The sequence below is a fragment of the Centrocercus urophasianus genome, unplaced genomic scaffold, assembly GCF_019232065.1.
Source record: "Centrocercus urophasianus isolate 14NV4802_14NV808 unplaced genomic scaffold, USGS_Curo_1.0 seq_73, whole genome shotgun sequence".
Classification (NCBI taxonomy): Eukaryota; Metazoa; Chordata; class Aves; order Galliformes; family Phasianidae; genus Centrocercus; species Centrocercus urophasianus.
The window spans coordinates 5914110-5937813 of record NW_024885344.1 but is presented as its reverse complement, the minus strand read 5'-3'; the positions used below and the strand labels follow the sequence as shown (position 1 = coordinate 5937813).

At 42.5% G+C, this 23704-nt stretch overlaps 1 protein-coding gene across 7 annotated transcripts in view; it reads left to right on the top strand.

Moving 5' to 3' along the window:
• TBXAS1 (thromboxane A synthase 1) overlaps positions 1-22895 on the top strand; it is a 234721-nt gene extending 211826 nt beyond the window's left edge. For all 7 annotated transcript variants that reach the window (XM_042837930.1, XM_042837931.1, XM_042837927.1 and 4 more), the window contains 4 exons: positions 14198-14286; positions 16630-16767; positions 19394-19556; positions 20180-22895. In XM_042837930.1, coding sequence (XP_042693864.1) covers positions 14198-14286; positions 16630-16767; positions 19394-19556; positions 20180-20254 — 465 coding nt within the window. In that variant the 3' untranslated portion in view covers positions 20255-22895. The remainder of the gene's footprint in view (positions 1-14197; positions 14287-16629; positions 16768-19393; positions 19557-20179) is intronic.
• Positions 22896-23704: the final 809 nt, after the last annotated feature.

Below are 23704 nucleotides of genomic sequence, written 5' to 3'. Positions count from 1 at the left end.
AAAAATACTCTGTGGCTTTCAGCTCTTATCTTTGTTTACTGTATCACCAAGGACAGTGACCTGCCTTTGTGCCCCAATACTGAACTGTCAGCAGAGAGACGGGAAATGCTGCTTTCTCTATAGGCTCACTGTATGGGCTTAACGAGAAGGGTAACATCGTAGCAGCGGTGGTTGTTTTGCTCAGTTCGTTTTATTCTCTTTTGTTGATTTCCTTCAGCAAACCTAGGTAATCTTAGAGAGGGGCCTTTGTGCTCATTTTCTGCTCTCTGTAATTTAGTGACCTTCAGATATTTAAACATTAAGACCGAGCTGAGCTGACAAAAGAGCCGATATCCTTTTCATTCCCCGCTGAGCCGTGCTGCCTGAAGCCAGCACCCGCTCAGCACTGAGCTCATGCTGTCCTCCTGCTCCAGCACACAGGGAGCATGCCAACACCGAGTGGAGCTGCAGATCCTTCTGTTACTGTGGTAACGTCGGGATCGCCGAAAGCCCCACCACTTGTGGGTCACCTGATTAACAGCTCCCCTTAATGAAATGAGAAACACGTGATGGGAGAATAATCAAATTGAGGAGCGCCATCCAGGCTGGAGCAGAGATGAGCTGGTAGCATTGCTTGCGAAGCATCCCCACAGCCTTCTCTTGGCTTTGGCAAGGGTTTCTACACACCAGTGTGAGCTCCAGTGCCCTCCCTGCTCAGGGAACACTTTTGGCTGGAGAAAAGAGCAGCTCCTCTTATTGTGGAGGAAGATAGCTAATGTCGGGGAAGAGGGCAGGGTGAGCCTAGCAGGGAGGCAGCAGGGCATGGCCTTCTGCAGCAGCAGCCATCCCTGCCATGGTTCTCTCATCCAGATTTGAGAGGGCAGAGGTGTGGGGAGCATGGTGCAATCCAACAGGCCCTAACCTTTGTTTGAGACCCGAGGGCATCATAGATAGAAAACCTTGAAAGCAGATTCCCTAACTTTCAAATTACAGCTTTTGTTTTTTGTTTGTTTTCCCAAGTGTAGAAAATCAGTATTTCTTTGCCTTCAGTGTTGCTGGTCTATGGATGAGTGCATATTACCACTTCTTTCCTGCCCCCTCCAGCAAATGTGCATCATAAATCACAGCTTTGATAGTGGGTTAAGTTCACTTCTAACATACAAAAAAAATTCTGTCCATGATTTTGTTGTCCATTCAAGACTTACTTTTGTTTGGTATTATATCATTGCTAAAAGCCAAGGCTCAACTTACCCATGACATGAAGAAATTTTTTTAAAAAGTGGGGTTGTTGTTAGTACTTTAGCAATGGCCAGGCTTTGAACAAAAGCTTTGGATGTTGCCTTCATCAGCAGTCTCCAGGCAAGCTCATGATTAAGGTTTACCAGTCTTAATAAAAGCACAGGGGGAGAGGATGTTGCTTCCCCAAATTCACTTGGAAAGCTGCGTCAAGACTTGACCTCCTGACTGCAGGTCCTGTGGCTTTGCCGCATAAGTGTTCCTCCCTGCACTCCTCCTGCCCTGCAATACTGTGCCTGGAATCTGACCCCGTGTTTCCCAGTGTCATACTGGCATCAGCTGGATCGAAATGAAGTCTTTTGTTAACTTGTTCATTGCTTTGCAAGCAGATTTCTCTTCTGGTTATTAGAAGGCGGCAGCGGTGATGGGCACTGAGCTCCTTCCCCATTTACGTACACATGCTCAGCACAGTCTTTGTAATATCCTGGCCATCTCAATATCCATCTCTTGGAGCAGATATGAGACAAGGCTCCATTGTAAGGAATACAAAAGGGATTTTTCTATCAAGCCCTCTGGAAGCAGAGAGGAAGCTGCAGTCTTCCCTGGCTCTTCAGTTCCTGGCCTGTATAGTACTGAGTAGCAAAAGTGATGACGTGCATATGAGGCATGCAGAAAAAAAGTTTTCTTACATCCTGACCTAGATAAATAGGACTTGGAATGAATTTTCTGACTTTGTAGCACTGACACCTCAGATCTTCTGAGATTTAAAGATCGAATATTTTTTTTATTCCTTTTTATACTGTTTCAAATTGATGGATGTGTTACAGAAAATACACATGCTTACATGTGTGCACACATGAAGAGAGACTGAAAGTACTAACGCTACTCTATTTTACTACATCATAATGTAAAAGGCACTGGAGGTGAATGTGTGAGGAAAGGCAGTGGATATGGACAAAAGTGGAAGGTGCTGTGGCTCTTCTGACTGCATTGCAAATGCCTTGGGAGATAAAGGAGGGAAAACTGTGAGGTTGCTTGAAGTTAGGCTGACAGAAGGCAGGTCCGAATATGTAAGAGGTGTAAGAGAACCACATCTACTTGCAGTTCTTCCCAGTGCTTTCTCTTACTGGAGGTATAGTTCAGGCGGGATATGATCCCAAGTAACCTGCTTTCCAGTGTCTTAGTGCACCATAGGTATTATACAGATGGAACTACCAGAATGTTATTTAAATAGAGGAGCAAAGTTTGGATAGCAGAGATGTGCCACTCGCTTTGTGATTATCTGCTTGTTCGCTAGGAGAATTGTAGCTTTCTTTACACACATGGAGCTGAAGAAATAATAAGCACCCTTCATCAGTCAGATACTTATACATCAGACTAGGTGTGGGAAGCATAAGGTCCTCTTTTTCTCTCTGTTTTCTTCTTGCTGATTTTCATTTTTTACTTTTTAATTAATTTTCTTCATTTGCAGTCACACAGCTGTCTGGGCTTCAGCCATAGATAAGTGGATCTGTGTGTGACAGCAGCAACCTGAATTTATCTGTCTTTCCACCCCTCTCCTCCTCACTTCCTGCCTTCCCCACCCCCCGTCTCATACCCAGCAGAAACAAAATGCTATATATAGCCTCAGTACAGTTCCCCCCCAATTACTTTATCTGCATATTTCAACCTTGCTCTGAGCCAGGCTTTGCCAAAGTGCCAATTTTGACATTTTCAGAGGAGATTGGGTGCTTAATTCACAAGGTCCCTCTCACAGTAATCCCCCCTAAAACACATACCATAAAAACATGCTTGTTATAAGGGTCAGCATACAGCAGGGATCAGCTTGTGCCTGTGTGATGCTTATTCACATGAAATTCCTGCTCTTGTAGACTCTTTTTTTTTTTCTTTTTGTTTTTTTTTGAAAGTCTGTGTGACTTGAGCCGAGTGCTTGCAGAAGACAGCCAGGCAGGGTTGGCCCATGGAGCTCTGCAAATGGAGCATTATCAGCATCCTGCCATTGCATGGCAAGTCTCTGGGTATTTGTTTTGTATTCTCTTGAACCACTCACCACTGAAGTCAGATGTATAATTAGAATCTATCTTTTTTTATTGAAGCAACAACAACAAAAACAAAAATGAAAGGGGAAAAAACCTACTTCTAACCACGATAGTTGAAAAGGTAAGGCCAGAAATAAGAAACTCAGTTCAGAAGCCTGAAGGCAAGTGAATTTCAAAATTTTATTATTTGCTATAAATCTCATGTTTTCCAGCTAGTTTCCAAGCAGACTGAGACCTAGCTCATGTTTGAGCAGTCAGAACTGATAGAGTACTGAGTGTGCCTAGCTGCTCTCACATGTGACCAGGCCTTTACAGGAAAAGCCTATAGCTGTGCTCCATCTTTGTACTCCTAGAAAATCCCTCTCTCCAAATTAGTCCATCTATAGGCACCCACAGATCTTTGTGCCACAAGTTGTGCTGAAAAAGGGCAAAGGATACAGTATTATATATGGGCAAAATTGCAAGTGAACCCCCTGCAGACTCTTACAGGCTTTTGGGCTTTTCTGGCTTAAAAGTGCTCTTTTGTACTGTATGATTCAGCAAACATCATTTTATGGAGGTCACCTTTGTGTCTCAGTAGCCTCTGGATTAAATGCCCTTCACTTTGGGGCTGGCTGACTTCCAGATGGATATCCCTGCATTGGCTGGGCTCTCCCAGATCTCCTTATTGCACCCCAGAGCTTTTGTGACATCATGCAAGGCAGAGCTTTGAAAAAGAGGAAAGTAAAACAAAGTAAGTCGCAAAGCAAATAAAGCAAGTCTCGAAGTAGAATGGCCATAAGTGAAATGACAGTACAGAGGTGTGGCGTGAAGTATTGCAAAAGTAAGAGACTCCTTGGAACTATGGAGAGGTAAATGAGTGAGATGGCCAGGGAATGACAGAGGAAAGATCAGGTTCAAGAAGCAAAAATATACCTGAGAAGCCAGAGAGGAATAATAGCAATTGGTCTTCATACCAGGATCATTGTGAGACTGTGAGATAATAAATAAATAAAGGCCAAAGCAGCTTACTCATAAAGCAAAAGAAATCATGAGCAATACTTTCTCTTTGCCTTACCCATAAAGCCTTATATCATCCTAAAATGTGCTAGAAATGACCTTGTTTGGATTACAAATTGAATTCTGTATTTCCTCACTACTAACCCTGTGATTTCATCCTCCTTTTTGAACTGTTTCTCTTTCCATTCACTGACATGTGCTAGGTGGTTACTCTGTACACTCAGAAGGCTCCCTGCCAGTAGTAGTATGGAGTGCCCCGTGACAAAGCTGTGCTTTCTGGGCTCTGTTCTTTCTTGGTGCAGATTCCACTGACAGTGTGCTTTGGGACTGTGCTAAAAGAGCCCACTAGAGATGCGGCCTCCTGAACAGAATGCTGTTCTTTTATAGTCTTCTCCAGTGTTCATCTTTAAATGTCAACAAGACCCAGATTTTGCTTTCTCTTTTTCTCTGCTTGCCTTCTATTTCATTTCTTATGGACCAGTTAGGTGCTGGAAATTACAGAATAATTCTGAATAAAAAACCAGACGTTTGTTTTTACTTGCTGAGATTAAGGACAGGGAAGATGTCCTGTGGGAGGCCTCAGTGGAATTTGTCACTGTCCTTTCTTTGATTGGAAACCTTCCCACGATCTGGGTACAGATTGAGTGTCATTACAGAGATCCAGTTGGCCCTCAGATAACCTACTGTGCTTATCAGTGTAATCAGGACCAAGTCATTGTGTAAAGTAAATCATAAACAGATGGACAGCCATGCCATGCTGCTCTACAAAGGGCAGAGGAAAGCAAAGACACAAACTGATGCCAGAACATGACACCATGATGGCTTTGCTAAAGCTAAGCATGAACAGGCTTAGGGAAATTTCTGTGTTCCCAGATGGAGAATAGAAAGAGCAAAGGGAGAAGGAAGAGAAATCCTTGACTAGGTGTCAGCCAGGATTCATTGCAGACAGCTTTATCTGAATATCTAGAGGGGCTTACCATAGGATAGTGCCTTGGAAGCTGTGTGCCCGTGCTTGCAGCCAGCTTCCCACTGAGCTTGGGGTCATGAGTTTTGGACTGGCATCTTGTTTGTGGTTTTTTTTAAGATCTTCTTCATGCACTGGAGAGAAAAGTCACAAAAGCTGTTTTAAGTGCTATACGTTTTTGTTTTTTTTTCCCGTACCAATTGTAAATTGCTTTGTTATACCTGTGGCAGTCAGCATTTTCCAGAAGGTGCAGAAGAGGAAAAGGCATCAAATAGCATTGGTCAGAAAATAAGTTTTTACCCTTTTTCTCTCAATTTTTTCAGCTAAAATTTGAGAAATTTCAACAGGTGCAGAGTTTACCCTTGTGTTCTGTAGAAAGTATGTCCTCTAAAATTTGATGTTAGAGCTGGGCATGGCAGAAGTCACATTGTCAGACAAGAAATGAGGCAGCAGGATGGAGTAACAGGGCACAGGTCCTACTTAGGAAAGAGGGTCAGTCTGTGCTAGCACTGTCTGGATAGAGAGAAAAGAGAACTGGAGGCAAAAAGTTGTCTTATGAACTGGGTGTAACTGTGCTCCTTGGCTCAAATACCCCATGTGGAACATCAGCTTTAAACCACATATTAGAAAATAATTTCTCCCTTTGGCTGTGATGCTTCACTGTGCGGAGAAAAAGGCAAGAAGGGTTAAGCTGTTACCTGAATTAAGTAGGAAGTGCAGTCTACAGTAAGGAATTGTATCTTTGACACCTGAAAAGCTTCTTTACTTTCTGCACTTTTAGTACCACCAGTTTCTTACAGACAAGCTGAGCCCTGAATTAAAATCTGGGTAGCTAAAAACAAACAAAGCTCCTTTTTGTTGAAGATGTATTTAAATGCTCTGCAAGGTTTTTTTTTTTCTTTTTTGGTCGTTTTAAGTCTAGGCATTCAGAGCAGCATTTGCCTTCTTACTCACAGTAGTCACGTTGAGGTTGAAAAAAAAATCAGGCTACTTACGCAGGCTGGCTGTGGTGGGTGCTCGATTCTAATAGTTGGGAATTGTTGGCTTCACTCTTCAGCACTTCTGCTGGCCCCTTGTGTGCATGAAGGGAGTATTTACCAGGAGCACCTCACACGTGCATTTGGAAGATGACCAGCTAATTAATGCTTGCTAAATGCTTCGCAAGCCGCAAGGGAAAAGCAACTATGGAAAGGCAAAGTTTTATTATTGTTGTGCTGCACTTAATGTACATAAACTGTTTTCAAGGCATCAGGCACTACATAAATGTTGCATGGTATTAAAACTGACCTGCCCTTGTCAGAGCAAATAAAATTATGCTGAGTGATGGGAGAATCTTGCAGTTTCTTTGTTGTAAATGTTTGCCTGTTTTCTAATTCGGAGAAGGTCTCATCCAGCAGACACTGAAGCCGATGACTTAAGCAACCACTGGCTCAGGCCCATATTTAAGTATCCACAGAAGGGTGAATTACTGGAGTCATTCATTTTGTGTAAAGCTCTGCTCTCCTTGTAGGTCAAGCTGTGCTCTCTAGGGCATCTTTCCCAAAACTACATACTCAGGCCTGAGTCATCTCTCAGTCCATAAGGCTGCCAAGCATACTAAGCTGTAGAGACGAATGACCAATGAGGACCTCACTACTTAGCTAATGTGGTAGTGTCTATTTGCAGCATAAAAATTCATGGTGATGTCTTTTAATATAAATATAACGTGCGGAAATGAATATTTGATTAAACTAAACACACGAGCCTTTTATATGCGAGGCCCTAATTTAAAGCACTGTCACCCCCATATAGAAAATACCAGTTGGAGCAGGAATGATTAAATTAAGTCATCTGACTCTTATGTGATACCATTAATGTCTGCTGAGAGGGAAAAAATTCCCTCCTCTTTATTCCTGTAGTTCTGCAGCAACCACCAAGGGACACTTCTATAGCAGGCAGGATTAAGTCTTGCACGAACTTTTCAGTGCTTAATGTGCTTTGGACTGGTGACATGCCCTTCGGACAGACCTACCCCAGTTTTATAATTCTCTTTCTCAGCCTGTTGGGCCTCTGGCAGTCCTTTCTCCTGCTTAATTTCCTCTTTGCCTCCCTCCCACTGGGATACTTCACCATTCAGAATTTCTGCCACCCAAGTAGAAATTTTGATTGTGTCAGACAAGTGTTGAAAGAGTCTTTGGAGTCTCAGTGGGCTGAGGTGAGCAGAGAGAGAGAGAACCAGGGGGGCTCCTGGGGGCTGAGTGCTCTTTAAGGAGAAGGAGGCGAGAAATGGGCAATCTCTGCCTCTGATGAGTTTAGCCCTCTCCAGTGAGCAGCCACGGATGTACCACAGCCACACATAGCTGGAGTTGGGTGCTCTCTGCATATAAATAGGGAAGCACTCCTGGAGAGGAGTTTCTCTTCTCCACCAAACCTAATAAAATAAAATAAAATAAAATAAAATAAAATAACATAAAATAGAAATAGGTCTAGCAAGGGTATTTGCATATTAAACATTTCCTGACTGAACACTGTCAGCACACAGGCTCCTGCCCATTCCTTTGTGGCACTGCAGAGCCCCAGATGCCCATTCTCACTTCCTAGTATTTACTCTTTTTGTACTAAAGGACACTTCTCTTGGCACTGGAGTCTGCAACCAGGTGGGGCTGACAAATTCACAAAACCAACACTGATGTACATTTGTTTTCTCCTCTCTTTTATTTTGTACCTTGACTCACAAATGATTTTTCTAACAGTTTTCTTCTTTTGTTGCTTTTGTGTCAGATCCTCTACCTGATGGCACTCATTCTGTTCTTGCTGATCACCATGTGTCAGTAGTAATGTAGGAGGCAGGGAATTTCTGACTGTTTTGGTTACAGACTTGTGTTTATCTGTTTGGTTTTGGGGCACTGTTCAGTTTCAGGAAATATTTTTATCTCACAGAAGTTTCATTGCAAACAGTGATGCTATGAAGGCCTTATTTTAGCACCAAAATAGCTAGCGGAGGTAGCGCAGATCTGCCTTCTGTCAAGTGCTCAAGCCTTTGATTTGAAAAGCAAAGTAGCATTAAAGGCAGTTGACATTGGTGTAACCTTATACTTTCTGGCTCTTTCCCCAGCACTATTGGGTGCATACTTAGAACCACATTTTCCTTTGCTTTACAGTGATACAACCCCAGGGAGATGTGTGGATTTGCACTAAAGTAATGGAGGGAATTTGGCTGGAAGGCCTGCGTGTAATGTGGTTACTGGTGTATAAGAACTATGCCAACCTTTCCCACCACCTCTGAACTTGGCCTGTGATTCAGCACCTGCCTTTCCCTGTGCTCCTGTGATCTGTATGGCAGTGGACCAGGCAAGAGGGAGCAGTGGAAGCCTCAACTGGGTAATGTGAAGGGTGGAGAAAAAGGAGGCATGAGGCAGGTTCTTTGAACAAAAGGCTGTAACACTTTATTTGTTTGGCAGTCATGGTCTTTAAGAGGAGCTGGGAAATGTTGAAATGCCTGATGCACTGAGTGCTGAAGTTTGAGTGCTGGTGCAGTTTGTGAAGTGCTTTGATGAGCCAAGTAAAGCTCCAGCCCCGATAAGCAGTCAGTGCCCCATGTTCAGCAAAGGTGGAGATGAGATCATGCTGCATTTCTATTGAACGATCAGCTGAGCAGATGAGAGGTGATGGTGAACCCATGTAGCACAAAGAAGTACAGGGAAAACTTGAGAGTACGTGATTTTGATGGCTTTTACTCATTTCATAGAATCTTAGAGTGGCTTATGTTGGAAAGGACCTCAAAGATCATCTAATTCCAACCCTTTTGCCATAGGAAGGGTTGCCAACTGCTAGATCAAGCAGTACATCATGTCTCTCAGGGCCTTGTCCAGCTTTGAACATCTCCAGGGCTTCTGGAAATGCAGGTATGAAGGCTGGGACTGAGGACGTACTTTAATGTTCATTTCAGAGAGAATGATGAGAAGGCATAATGCTACTGGTGAGACTTTCGTGCTACCAAGATGTGCTGTAAAATTTGAGAGAAGTGCTAGGCAGCTTAGGAAGCCTCTTGTTACATCTTAATCTGGAAATGAGACTTGTCCTATTTTTCCTTCCTGCACCTTGTTCTCAGTCTGTAATGAAGAACTGAATATTTTGCCAGAAAAAAAAAAAAAAAAGCAGCCTTAATCTGTAGGTCTTTGGCATTGGCCAGTGGACACTTAGTAATTTTGGGTACACTATTCTATATCTTAAAGCAGTGCATCTTCAAGAAACAGATGCACTGCCTCTGTCCTGCCTGCCTTCTGGGGCTAAGAGGCTACAGGGTTGCAGGTCCCTTGATCCCAGCACCAAGGGCTAGTTCTGCTTGGTGCCATGCTTCAGGATGACATCTCATTCAGCAGATAGCAGAGGGAGATTTTGCAGTAGGTATCTTATGATGACTGCCTTAAGTGGTTGGTTGTTTTTTTTTTGTTTTTTTGTTTTTTTAGTATTTGATCCAAGTTCTGAGGCTGAAGCCAAGAAATCTTACTCGGGCAAATTTGTCGCAATTTCACTGCTGTTGTAGGGAGGTTGTGAGTGTGATACAACTTAGGCAAGCTTTCTTTAAGCAAGTTGCAGATAGGCATTTGTTGAACCACCCCGACCCTTTTTTCATTGATCTGTAACTTGGGTGCTGCCCTGTCTCTAACCTTTCCTGCCTTGATGCAGTTGCTAGAAAGGCTGTCACAGAGCAACTCTATCTTGACACAGCATTCTTGCGTTTCTCCCCCTCTCCCAGGCTAAGTGTGGCAAACAGGCTGTCACTCTCTTGGTGGATTAGCAGCTCCTTGCAGTGACCAAAGAAAGATCAAAACCCTCACAGGTTCTTTGATCTATCAGCAGCTTTTGATCCATTCGATCAAGAAACATCGTTGACCTGTTTGTAAATACTGATTGGCCATAGGCTCAACGGTTCTTTTGGAATTCGGGAGTGAGATTCACCAGGATTATACTGGTTTGTTGTTGACTCACCTTCTCTCCTGTTGCTTTCTTAGGTCTATATTTGGGGGAGGGCTGATGTGGGCTGTGCAGCTCTATGTGCACAGATAACTCATGGATCTGCAGCTGCACTTAAACAGATGTACGCATCATCCCTCTGACGTGGATGCTGTCACAGTCACACCTGTCCATGAGATGTTTGATTTGGATTGCAACTTCTCTGAAACCACAGCTGGTAAGGCCCCAGCTTGTGACTCAGCAGCATCAGTTGTGAAGAATGTGGTCTCCACAGCCTTTGCTGCTTCCAAATCCATTTCAAGTGCATGTCACACTCTGTCAGCTACATACAATTTTCTCTGATATTTTTTTCATTTCTGGCTGCTGAGTATCACCAGACCATGACCAATAGGGTAAGTGGAAATCTTGTATTCACTGATGAGTGCTTGGATTTCCATTCCCAAAACAGAGGTGATAGGGGGGATCTGTACCTTTCTTGACAGCTACTTTGGGAAAAATTTGATATCTTGTCTTAAAGTGTTGCTTAAGATAGGTTCATGCTGGACTTTGTATGGAAGCAGCCAAGGTGCAGGCATATGTTCCCTTCTGCTGATTTGGCTGTGGTGCCTGTAGCCACAGCCAGCAAAGAGAAGCGAGCAACTGGGAACAGTAACATCTTAAACTGCAGCAGAAAGATTGGCCAGACCTCTCATGTCAGCACTTTAATTCCCTTGGTGCTCGTTGAAGAACTAAAAGTTAACTGAGGGTGGTGGCAGAAAATAGGTTTGCCTGCCTTGAAAATGCTAAAGCCAAAACTGAAAAGCAGAGGTGGATCTGAAGGCAGTTATCTCTCTTGGAACTTGTATGGGGATTAAAACATGCATCATCCCTGTAGCACGTAGGGATTTTATAATCACGGCTGGTATTTTGCTGCAGGGTCCTCTGTGGGGTTAGGAATTAATTTCCCACCTTTTTCTAGAAGCCTGGGTTATGTTGCCAGACATAAAAGAGAATCTGTAGCCAAAGCAGACATTTGCTGGACCTCAGAAGTGAGTAAATTGCCGGGGTTGGGTGAAGGTGTACCACCGCCCCTCTGGAAGTCAAAAAAGGGGGAACAGACACAAAGAGAAATGCCACAAGATTTACGTGGCTGTTCCACTTCCAAGTCAGCAGGGAGAGATACTACAGGGCTTTGCAAAGCATAAGACAAACTGCTGTGCAAAGCAGTGGCTGCAAAATTAAAATACAGAATATTTCATTACCTGCAGTGTGGTTCCTCCTATCTCCCCCCACATCTCTACTTGTTACAGAATGAAATTTCTTTGTTAATGAAAATATACCCCATTCCGAGTAAAAGCCAACATTGCAACATTTTTGGAAGGGGTTAAAGTGGCAACTTTGCACAGCAACCCTCTTTTTCCCCAGCAAATCTGCCAGCATTTTAAAGATATAAATAGGGACATTTGGGGAGAAAAGCAAATTTAAGTTCCTTTGAAATGTGCTTGGCTGAAGGAATAATTTGAAGAGAGGGAGTGGAAAAACAAATGGAAAATATTTTCTTTGACAGGAAGAAAAAAAGAAGTGGCAAAATGTTCTTCCCAAATAGGGATACTTGGCTGGTGTGTACTTTACGCAGCCCTGGGTCAGACCTTACAAACAACGACTAAATTAGGTTCAGTTACTTTGATGTTAAAAGCATGGAAGTGCCAATAATTAAGCTGCATCAGATGTAGGAAATGACTGATGTGTCTGCCATGCTCATGATAGCTGAGTTCACTGCACTGCCATTTGACTGACCCCTTTTTCTATATGTAAGCAAAGGAAATTTTCTTCCAAGGAAAATCAGTTGGTTTTGCACCTTTGTTTTGTTCTCTAAACTGCTAATCCCCTGAAGGTATAGAACTATTTCAAAAAGCAAATCAAAGCTCACATAATTCAGTGTTACATTATTTGTTGATGTATGGTTTGATTTAGTGGCTACTTATTATATCAGGTTACCATGTAATTATCTTAATTATTGACTCCAGAAGTAAGTAGAGGGATTATGAGAGAGGCAAGAAGGCCCAGTGGATAGCGCATGGCTCAGGGAATCAAACACATCGTGGTGTGGTCTTGGATTCACCGCTCACTCAGTCTACCTGGACTTATTTCTCAGCCATGAGATAGGCAGAGAGAGCAGGAATGGGGCTGAAATGGGGAATCAGGATTTGGAGAGATACAGGAGAGCAGAAAGAACAGAGGGGAGAAGAGAATGAATATACACCTCAGCATGCTTTTGCATTAAAGCCCATGGTGTCTGTGCTGCCATGGGGAACGACAGTGCGGCCACGAAGGCCTGAACACTAAGTCTGATCGTGCTCCATCTCCAGCCTCTGCTACTCATCTCCTGTGTGAGCATGGGCATTGCTGGCAGCCCCTGAACTTCATGTCCCCTTCTGCAAAACAAGAATGATAAAATCACCTTCCTGCCTTTGCTCTTACTGGAGTGCAGCTCCTAGCCCAGCCTGCAGCCATGGTTCTCATGACATGGCTGCTATTTGTGTGTTTGAGTCTCTTTGTGTGATAACCATTGACTTAAGTCGAAGGTTTGAGTTAATAGGCACTGCTGCAACGTGAAAAACAGCATTGAAAAGCTGTCAGGGCAGTCTGTACTTCCTGTATTGATAATATTTGGCATATACTGACAAAACACTTCAATGTATTGACAAGATGAGTGGCATCTTCTTTTCCCTGTGAGAAGAGCAGACACTCTGGTTCTGCTCAGCATGTGGAAATTTTTTTTTCTCTGTTTTTGCTTTTGCTCTCCTGAGCCGAAAAAAAAATGGGGATAATAGATTGTATCTATTTCTTTCCTAGAAAAGATCAGTTAATGTGAAATGGTGCATGGTGGCTTAGTTCTGAATAAGTAGGATACCCTAATCCAGCAAGGTATCCTTGCTCTATTGTATGCCTTTTCTGCATACCATCTGGAGTTGCTCTCTGCTTAGTATTTGCAGTATGTACCATATGTTTTTGCATGAAAATTCAATAAAATATGCATTATACATGAAAAGTGCTGTAGTAAATAAAAGAAGGATGGAATCCAGTCCCCTTTGTGAACGACAGGGGCCCCAAATCTTCATAAAAGGTTTAGTCTAGTCTGATGTCTGTGCTTTTCTCCAATTTACTCCGTGTCAGTCTTTAGGAGATGCTCGAATTTAAAACAAAACTCTGCTCTCCTGATGAGGTTATTAGATGTACTTTGGCTGCCCTCTGCTGAGAACACTGAATAATGACGGGGAAAACATCCTTTTTTTCTGAGGTAGGTAACAGGGAGAAATTATCTATGCGTCTGTGTGCTGGGTTGTGTCTCTACAACTGGTGATCATCCTGTTTGCTGTCTCTTGCTGCCTGTCAAAAGGTAAAGCCTTCAGCACTACAATGTAGTTTAGGTCTCAGTGCTGACTATGTGTTTTCATGGGTTGGGAAGTTCTGTTGGCCAATGAAAATGTGGGCTCTGGCATTTCCCACCACGCAAAATTTAGCAGTGTTACACAAGGCACAGGCATGAAAAGGAACAGATTTCACACCTGCTCGGTGTCCACTGGCACTTTGGGAAAGGGCAAAGGATTGGCTCCAATATCAACAAGAAAAAACTAATGTGTTGTTTCTTAGGAAGAAAGTGCTTTGCCATACTCCTGGTGTTGGAAGGGAATGAACGTCTAGTGCAGATCTCAGTGCATGAATAAAACAATATGACTGCTGGAGCTATTATTGCTTTCTGCAATACCCTATTTTAAATACTTTCTAGCAAGTTGATTTATTATTATATCTTCAGCTGGGCTGCACACCAAAGTGTTTTAATGATGAAAGAAATGTTATACACACATTTAATTACTGCCCACGTTTTTGTATAATTTTATCGTTTACTCTTTTAGATGAGACTTCGAGTTCTTCTACAGGAAAAATGCCCAATGAAAAATAGATGATTTAAAAGCTAATCTGGGACGAGTTTGGCATGCCACAGTGAGAAAATGTGGTTGTTCATTTCTTCCTGCTTTTTCAGATGGTCACCGATTATCAAAATGTACAGGAGCTGCCCTATCTGGACATGGTGATTGCAGAGACATTGCGCATGTTTCCACCTGCATTCAGGTACCCTTTTTTTTTTCCCCACTTCTGATTCTGCAGGGTAGATTCCCAGCTATATAAAATGGAAATCTACTCTTGGAAGACCGATGTGCTCTTGGTCTCTGTGCCAACATCAATACTGCTTGTGCATTTGGAAGATATAATGTGGCCTATTGAAGGAAAACTGGCTCATTCTCATATTTCTAAAGCAGCATTTTTTTTTTTTTTTTTTTTTTTGCAATGAATTGGCCAAGACTGCTCTCTTGCCATTCTTCGCATCCCATAAGATTAGAGGATGGAGCTGTTCTGCAGCAGAACTGGCCTGAGAAAGCCAGATGGTGCTGCTTTGGTATGCTTCATGGGCAGGGAGCAAAGAATGACCCTGGATGAGTGACCTTCTAGTCACTAAGTTTTTGGAAGGTTTGCACGTTCAGAAAACTCTGTTTTACATGTGTTTAACTTGTACCCTCCTGTTTTACACAAGCATTGTGCTATAATAACATCACTAAGTAAATGGCTACATCCATTAAATTTTTAAAGTTTCTTCCCAATCTACCCACAAATAATTTTACTCAGTGAACTGAAAATGAAGGGGGAAATAAATCACAAAATAAATTACAAGACCATTTGATTGTTGAATTTCCAAGTTATCGCAGGCATAAATGTTAAGAGTGGAACATTTCAAAGCAGCCAGCTCGTTGTGCTGCTTATTGTTAAGCTGGGAAGAAATTTCAGATGACTGGAAAAGAGCCAAAGCTGAGCTTACTATGACAGCCTTTGGAAAACTTGCCCCACAGTTGCAATCACCTTAAAATTAAATAAGCTTAGAATCACATTTCTTTTATACATTCCCAAAGATTACAGTGCAAGGTTTTTCCACAGGCATCTGCAGGATTGCTCAGAGAGTAAATGTCAAGGATACTTGCTCACGAATGAGATAACTGAGCTTTACTGTGTTATACATGGTATACAAGTGGAAACTGTTTCAACAGTTAAAGCATCAGGGATCTTTGAGTTTCAGCTGAACCACAGGGAAACAATCAGTGTTTGTACAATAGGAAACGAAATGAGAAAGGAGCAGAGTTGTTCTGAAGTTTCCGCTGCTGTTGTGACTGGTGTTTATCGATCTGGCTTTTACTCTGATGGATGAGCAGTGGATAGGACAGCCCTGTGCCTTGGAAAGATGTTAGTTGCCTATGACAAGAATAATACAGTTTTCAGGAGAATATTCAGTAGCAGCCAAGTATTCTGTAAGATGAGGTCCTTTTAAAAAAAAATAATTTACTAGCCGGAGAACTTTCTTCCACAAAACTCACTTTTCCACTGTCACCAAATTCTTGTGAGGATGAGAGGGATGGCTTGTCAATGTGTTTCTTAATGTGTCAGTGTTTTGTTCCAGGTTTGGAATCTCTGCTATTTATTTGTCTATGAGGAGAGAAACTGAGTGACAGTGAGGAAAGAATGTGTCTCTGTAATAGCACTTGACTGACAGCTCTGAAACTGAAATCTTCATTCAACTGCTTTGGCTCAGTGCGGGGAGCAGCAGTGGGAGCCCCGGTGCTCCCAACTGGTGTTGGGCTGGAATCTGCAGCGACCCTCCAAGCTCCAAAAGATGCAGATTGGGATCTGCCCTTGCACACTTGCACACCCACCCAGCATTCCTGCAAGGTTTGCAGACCCAAACTCAACGTGGACAGGCTGCTTGTTTCAGCCACGTTGTCACAGTGAGGTTCCTCAGGACAGTTCCACTCCTTGCAGACCACTATGGCTTGGGAGGAGGCTGGAGAGCTGTGCTGCCAGTGTCTGGCCTGTCCTTGATGAGTGCCTGCAAGCTGCAGTTTCTCAAAGGCTTGTGAATTGATTGCATTTCTGTAACAGCAGTAGACCAGTTAGTTCTACTATTAAAACCAACTCTTGCTAGTATTCACATGTTGCCCTAAAGTGGGGGCAACTGAATAAATTTAAAAAACCCTCTTTTGATGTAACTTTTCCTGAAGGCAGATACTCTTTCTACCTGTTATTAGAAAAGACTGACACACTCCATCTGTAGTTTTCATAAGAAATGAGTCTGAAGCTGACTTTAGCAACACCTTTGCAGTTCAACACCTAAGCACTTCTAAAGATCATAAGCAACCAGAACTGTGAAAAGGGCAAAAGTTAGCCATCTGGGCTGGGGCTGTGTACTTCTAGGTAGGTGGAGACGATTGTAACATGAGAAGAAACTAGCATCAGCAAAGACTGCTTTATTTATAAACTGGGAAAGGGTTGCCTGCTAAATTGCAGGGTCAATAAATGGCTTTTATGGCTCCCTCCTGCTGTGTTTTTACCTGTATTAATCATCTGGGATACATGACATTGCTGTTGCAGGTTTACTCGGGAAGCAGCTAAGGACTGTGTGGTGCTGGGACAGCGTATTCCTGCTGGTGCTGTTATTGAAACTGCAGTTGGACATCTCCACCACAACCCAGAATTCTGGCCAGAGCCAGAGAAATTCATTCCTGAAAGGTATGTAAGTGTATGCTTAACATTCTTAGGCTGGAGTCCTTATTAGGACAAGTTTAGACCTAAGACCTGCTTTTAATGATGTTAAAATGCATTTAGAGTGGGCACAGGGCTTCAGCCTGTCCAGTGGGGACACCAGGTACTGCTTCTTCTTCACAGCTACAGCCCACAATTCACCTGAAACGGTATTTTGTTAAGCATATCACAGTTTAATTTAGATCCTAAAATATATTATTTCTACCAAATTAGACAACTGGTGATAGTGGTGCTTCCTGGAGATGATGCAAAGTCTGGTCAACAGCTGAAACAGGCTTCAGGTTTTCAGGTGTTTCCAAATCAGTTGCTTCAGATACTATCACTTCTGGGCATGGAAATTCTGCAGTAAGGCAGAATTCTGCACTGGCACAGAGCTGCACAGGAGTCTTATGCAGCTCCTGGCTAATTTGGAGCAGTCTTTCCACTGGAGATATTGTAACAGTTTGGGAATGCTGTGAGTGGGGAACCTATCCCATCTCCCACTGGGAATTTTCTCTCTGTCCATAAGCTGGGATCCTGGCTTCTCAGCTCTGCTTAGCAAGACGTATTTTCACATGGAACGTTTATTATGTTCAACTACAAGCACTACTGACAAGTTGTCTTCTTGTACCCTGCAGCTGCTGTGCTGAGCTTACAGGACCCACAGAGCTTTAGCTTTGTGGTGCTGTGTGGAAGCACATTTTAAGCTGTTTTGTGGGCAGCTATATTTTAAGCTACTGCGTGTTGAAAAGTCAACTAAGAAAGGAAGTGTATGCTCTGCAAATAATGGTGTGATGAAGGCAGCCCAGAGGCACCTTTACAAGCCAGTCAACACATGTATTGTAGGTAGGCTTGCCCAATGGATTTCTTTTGGAGCAAATCTTGACATACACTGCACCAAGCACTTGGGGTCATGAAGAAGAGCAAAGTGTGAATTATAGCTCAGAGCTCTTGTTAGGCAGGAATCTTAGCAATAACTGGAAGTCTGGAGTGGGTTTTCTGTTGGTTTATTTTTTTAATGTTTATCTAGAAATGTTGTCACTGTTCATCAACTTAACAGTGATATGAAAGTGCATAATGAGGTAAAATGGTTAGCAAGGACTGAAGACCGCTTGACTCAGTATGCAACAGTCAGCAGTGCTCAATACGTGAGGTATGGTCCTTCCATATCAAATTTGGGGATCTATGTATTTTCTAAGAGAGTATCTCAATCTTATTTAGCGTATCTAAATATGGGGATGGAGTTAGCAGAAATATGCAGTGTTACTTTTTTCCAAATCTCATAATAGCATGTATTATTTTTCATCCCTAAATCCTACAAGTGTTTGTTGGACCGTAATAGTCTGAAGTTCTTGCAAACTGTATGTAAGTGAGCAAGAGATTCTCAAGGATTCCCCTGTAGATGAAAACCAGAATTTTTATTGTCATACTGTAGTGCAAACGCAGTCAGGGCTTGAAGCAGTGATCAAGCACGTGGTGGGAAGGCAAGGCCAACCCAGGGGAGTTCAGGTGCATCCACCTCTTTCCAGACCTCATTTAAGGACTGGTAGTGGAGGTGAGGGTATCTTGCTGGAGATCCTTGCTTACCTGAGGCCTTCTAAAGGTAAGCACATTCTTTCCTTTATTTCTGTGCCCCTGCTATTGTATTTGAGCAAATTCTCACTTGCTGCAGCCTAGGACTGTGCCACTCTGTTATTGCTGCGCTTTCTATTGTGTTACTACATGCAGAACTGGAAAAGTAGTTCTGTACTGCCAGGACAGTTCTGAACACTCTGTGACCTGAGGGAACTACATAGATTTCTGAGATAATTCCTCCTCTGTGTCTAATATACAGCCAACTTTGTAGACAAAGTGTTTAGCTTTTGGTTTGTACCTCTGTTCGTATAGGTGTTTTGTTTCCTTCCGAGGAAAAAAAAAAGTCTTATTTGTAATGAACTGATTGAGTATTTTTAAGCTAGGTAGTTGATGCATACCTGTGCACAGACTGCCACATTAACATTTACTCTGATAAATAAATTGAAATACTTCCACTCTGAAAACAGAAGGACCTGAAATGTGAATGTTTCCTAGCTGGGAGACTGCTCTCTTTGGGCTAAGAGCAGAAAGAAGGGCTGCTCTGAGTTATAGCAACCATTTTCCATTGCCTGCCCAGTCCCATTAGATGATTTCATTGTACCTTGCAAGAGAAATTAGGAAGGTTAAAACCAATTCCTGTTGACTTGCTTCTGCAGTGCACAAGGAAGCACTGTTGCTAATTCAAGTTAGTTTATATTCTGGGCTGTTCTCTCTAAGCTGTAATCTCTCCCTCATGCACATACAAGTCTACATGAGTAGCATGTCATTCTTTTGAACATGGTCACTGACTAAAGCAATTCATTAAAAACAGATTGCAAATCATACATCTGTCTGTCTGCTTCTGTCACTAGCTGGCAAAGGCTGATGTCTGCAAGTCTGCTAACAGTTGACTTACAGGCATAATCTGACAACAGTCCCTTTCATCTGTCCATTAGGTGGAATAGAAATAAAAACTTTTTTTTTGAAATGCAAATAAAATAATACGAAACTAGGAACAAAAAGCATTTATTGAACCGGTTGCCATCTCTTCACCTTCTAGGTTTACAGAGGAGGCCAAGAAGGAGCGTCATCCCTTTGCATATCTACCCTTTGGAGCAGGGCCCCGTGGCTGTGTTGGTAGGAAGATGGGTTTGCTGGAAACCAAAATGACTCTGCTGAGGATTTTGCAGATGTTTCGATTTAAGACCTGCCCAGAAACTGAGGTTTGTACGTGGAGAAGCTTAAAGGCCACACTTGTCAACCTCAGTGAGTTGACAGTTTTTCCTAGACAGGATGACTTACTTGCCTTTGTGAATTTCTCTTCATTACAGAAAACTGATAGAACCACCTCCATATTAAGTAGAAACAAAAAAACCCTGACTGCATGTTTTAATCAAAATGTGATTTAACCCTTACAATTTTTATAATAGAAGTTACACACCCTTGCCTTGATGGAGAGCAGTGTATCACCACTGCAGTCAAAAAACATTGATTTATATGGAGTGAATGGGTGTATCTCTTTCTTCTTAGGATCTCAGCACTTTAGTATGTGCCTGTTGCAGTATATATTGCACCTGTCACTTACTCAGCAGCTGTAGAGTTTATAGAGTTAATTTCTTTCTGTTCAGATCTACAATATACCTGGGCAATGACTGCCTCAGCCTCTGGCTATAAATTCTATTTAATATACTACCACAGCTGACTGTAAAATAAGCACTTTACTGCTTCCACTGTAATTCTGGTATGAATTTATTCCTGAGCAAAAATGTCTGTTGGTATGTGGGACTGTTATGTATACATAAATGAGCACGTACAGTCATACTTAAGTTGTTCTTCTGTCTTTCAGATTCCTTTGCAGCTGAAATCAAAAGCCACACTTGGACCGAAAAATGGAGTCTACATTATCCTAGAATCTCGCTAAAACAGAATGTACATCCTGTAACCTCCTAGAATGGGACCTCTTGTTTAATGACTCACTGATTATTATTGTTTTTCAAATATCCAAAGACAGGTAGGAACCTGAGTCCCACTAAAGGTCAGCAGATGCTGCCTAACTGCCACCTGGTGGGAGAGTTTCAAGTCACTTTTAAAAAGGAGATGTGGGCTTCGCAGTCACTTGATGATTTTGAAATTGCTGTGAATAATATCTGAAAAGCATGTGACTTTCACTGGCTTTTCTACATTACACTTCCTTTTACTCATCTATAAGAAGGCTTTCTCCACGCTCCAGTTCAATGGAAGGAGCAGGTGTTAAGTGTACACTAGATTTACGATAGGTTTTAATTACCATTCATTAGTTAATACATTCTGCTGATGCACTTATAAATCCCTGCTTTAGAAAAGCCCAAGAGACACCAGTTATAGCAGAAGAGTTGGAATCCCATGCATTGGATTTTATTCTGAACTCTGCTAAAAATCAAAGCTGAGTCTCCTGCACAGTACTTAACCTCTCCTTGTTCCTGTAAAGTAGAAAAGGCAGCATCTTCATGCTTTTGAAGTGTTTTGAAATACACTTAAATTAACAGTTTGCACTTGGCTCATTGCATCAACATGCCTGAAGAGGAATGAAGAGTTCCCCCAGTTGCCTGTTAGATTCCAGTAACTAAGACCAAAGAAGTGAGGTGATAACTATTTTGTTAGTTAAGAACTGCTCTTGGAAAGGTTGACAAAAATAAGACATAAATTTAAAGGAAGCAAGAGGATTGGAGAAAACTTTCAGGATATTCAGAAGATGTTGGCATAATATCTGTTTCACTGTTCTGAGGCCTATACTTCCCAAGCATTGCAGTTGACATCTTTATCTCATTGGGTTCTGCATGCACTAAGGCCAATGGCCAGGGAGTGGGATCCAGGATCATCAGTCCCAGGAGTCCCAGGAGTTCTTTTGGCTCCTTATGTGACCCTGCAACAAGTTATGTCCCAAGTGCCTAGTGATGTTCTGTGCTAGAGGTTTCCTTAAGTACAGCATTTCTCTTGGTGGGATGCACAGAGAAGTGTTGTGGCAGCAGTGGGAAGAGACTGACTGCTCAGCTTCCCTGCAGGGATTGCTGGAAGGAGCCATCTGTTCACTGATCCTTAGCTGCAGTTTCTCTCCAGCAAGCACCTTTTGCTGCCTTCTTCCCACATGCTTCACTTCACACTGATTAAATTGCTCTGTCTCATTCCTGAAAGATTTTGTCTGTTTTTTTTTTTTGATGGGATTTTTTTTTTAATCAGATCTGTACAGGTAACATTGAAGTACTGTCCTGGCAATCGTGGAATTGTTCCTATTTATGTGGAGCATCTCTGGCAGGCTAACCAGAAATGTCCTATTACAGATATTGAATTACTAATGGAGTGACTATTATTTGAAAAGCAACAGAGTGTATATGTCTTAATTTCCACAAGTTATCCATCACCTTTTCCTCTTGAAAGCAGTGTATTGACAGCTGATTTACTGTGCAGCTTATAGGTACAAGTGGCAAAAAAGTTGGACAGTCTTTGCCTAAAAACTTCCCACCTACCCCAAATGAGCAGAAGGCTCATTTCACAGTCTGAAGAAGTCGGCCATGAAGGACTTGTTTGGCTCCTCAATATTTTTTTTTAGTCCTATTTCTTCCTTATGTAAATCAGGTCTTTGTGTGCTTTGTTTTTGAATACTTAGTCCAGTGTAAATGAAAATTGTGTCTCGCTTCAGCGTGCTTTTGTATGATCTGTTGTGATCTGAACACTGCTTATCTAACCTGCTTATCGGAATCCTGTTTGTATCCTTGGTATTTATCTGAGAGCTCCACTCACGTGTACGGCAGCTGAGCAGCTCACATTGCTGTAGCTAAACAGGACATTGTCATCGTGAAGGCCATGTTAACTCTGCTGGGAGAAAAACATTACTGCAGTGGCCACAACTGTGCATCACATTTTACAGGCTTGGAAATTGCACTGAGAGTCTTTCCCTGCTGCTTCTAAATTTAACAGACAGTACACAAACAACTAAACTCAGCTGAGCTGATACAGCCACCAGACACTGCACAGCCTTCCTCTGTACCAGGATGCTTAATGATGCTGTTCCTGTCCCGGGCTCAGCAACGTGCTGCCAGAAGAGCGGTGCTGCTCTGGAGTACTGGCAAAAAATGAGACACGATACTGCCAGCAGCTCCCAGAAAGAGAAACAGGTAACAGCACAGTAACTGCAGGAGTAAGGAAGCTGATGTAAGATAACTTTCTCTCCTCAGTACCTTTTAGTCTGTTGCCTTGTATTGCTGAGCTGTGGGTATGTTTATGTTTAAGGCCTGCTTCACAAGAAGCTCTTTGTCACTCTCAGAGAGGTGATATGAAAGAAAGGCTGCTTAGTGAAGGGAAGCATCTATTAAAAACATCTTCTGAGACTTTGCAACGATTGCTGAAATCAGTATAAAATAGTATTTATAATGACTGCTGCAATGATAGAAAACCTTCAGATTGTACTTTCGTTAGGTTTTATACTTCAGTATACTTGGAGTCAAGCATTAGAAATGATTATGCTGGGCCAATTGCAAATGTGAACGCTTTACTTTATTTGGCATTAAACAACAGAATTTTCTCCATATGGAATACTTTCTTAAATGATCGACTGCTCATTTCCCTTTGTTAAATGATAATTCCATCTTGGGTGCTACTTCACCTTCTCCTGTGCATTTACAATATGCTGAAAGCATCCACGGTTGACTCTGGAGCTGTTGATTTCGCTGCTCTGTTCCCACCGGCTGTGCGCTCCAGACAGTGATCGGATGCTAAGATATTTGCTCCTTGAACTCCTGGGTGCAAGGCAGGATGCAGGATTCCCCCCACTGCTAGGATTTTGGAAGCAGTGACTCACAGACTAGATGGGAAATGCAAGGGTGCTAGTCAGGAGCCAGCTGGATATGGCCTGCAAAGCCTACGCTTGACTCCAGGTGAGCTCTGTAAGTGATGAGATGGGTTGGCCCTGGGAGGCTCCAGACCTCTGTCCTGCCTGGGGCAGAGGCACAGCCCAAACTCTGTATACTTTCTGCTGACTTGCCATCTGTCTTGATGGAACGGACATGCTGCCAGGATAAGGAAACAATCTTCACAGCTTATCCTTCTCTTCATGCGGTATGGGAGTGAGCAAGAGGTGGAGAAAGTGAAAGACGATGGCATTTTTCATCTTCAGTTTCTTTTGTCTTAAGTAGTAAAGAGAGATCCTTATCATTCATTCAGAAAAGAGGGTCAATATCAATCTTTCTATAAAGTTTGGATTTAGGGCAAATGACTCTGTTTCTAAATGCAATCCTAAAAGCTGTAAGGGATTCCACTGTTCAGCAACAGCATCTTTAAGGAAGTTTCCAAGAAATCAGAAAGGTCACCCATGTGGTGCACTCAGAGAGTGGGGAAA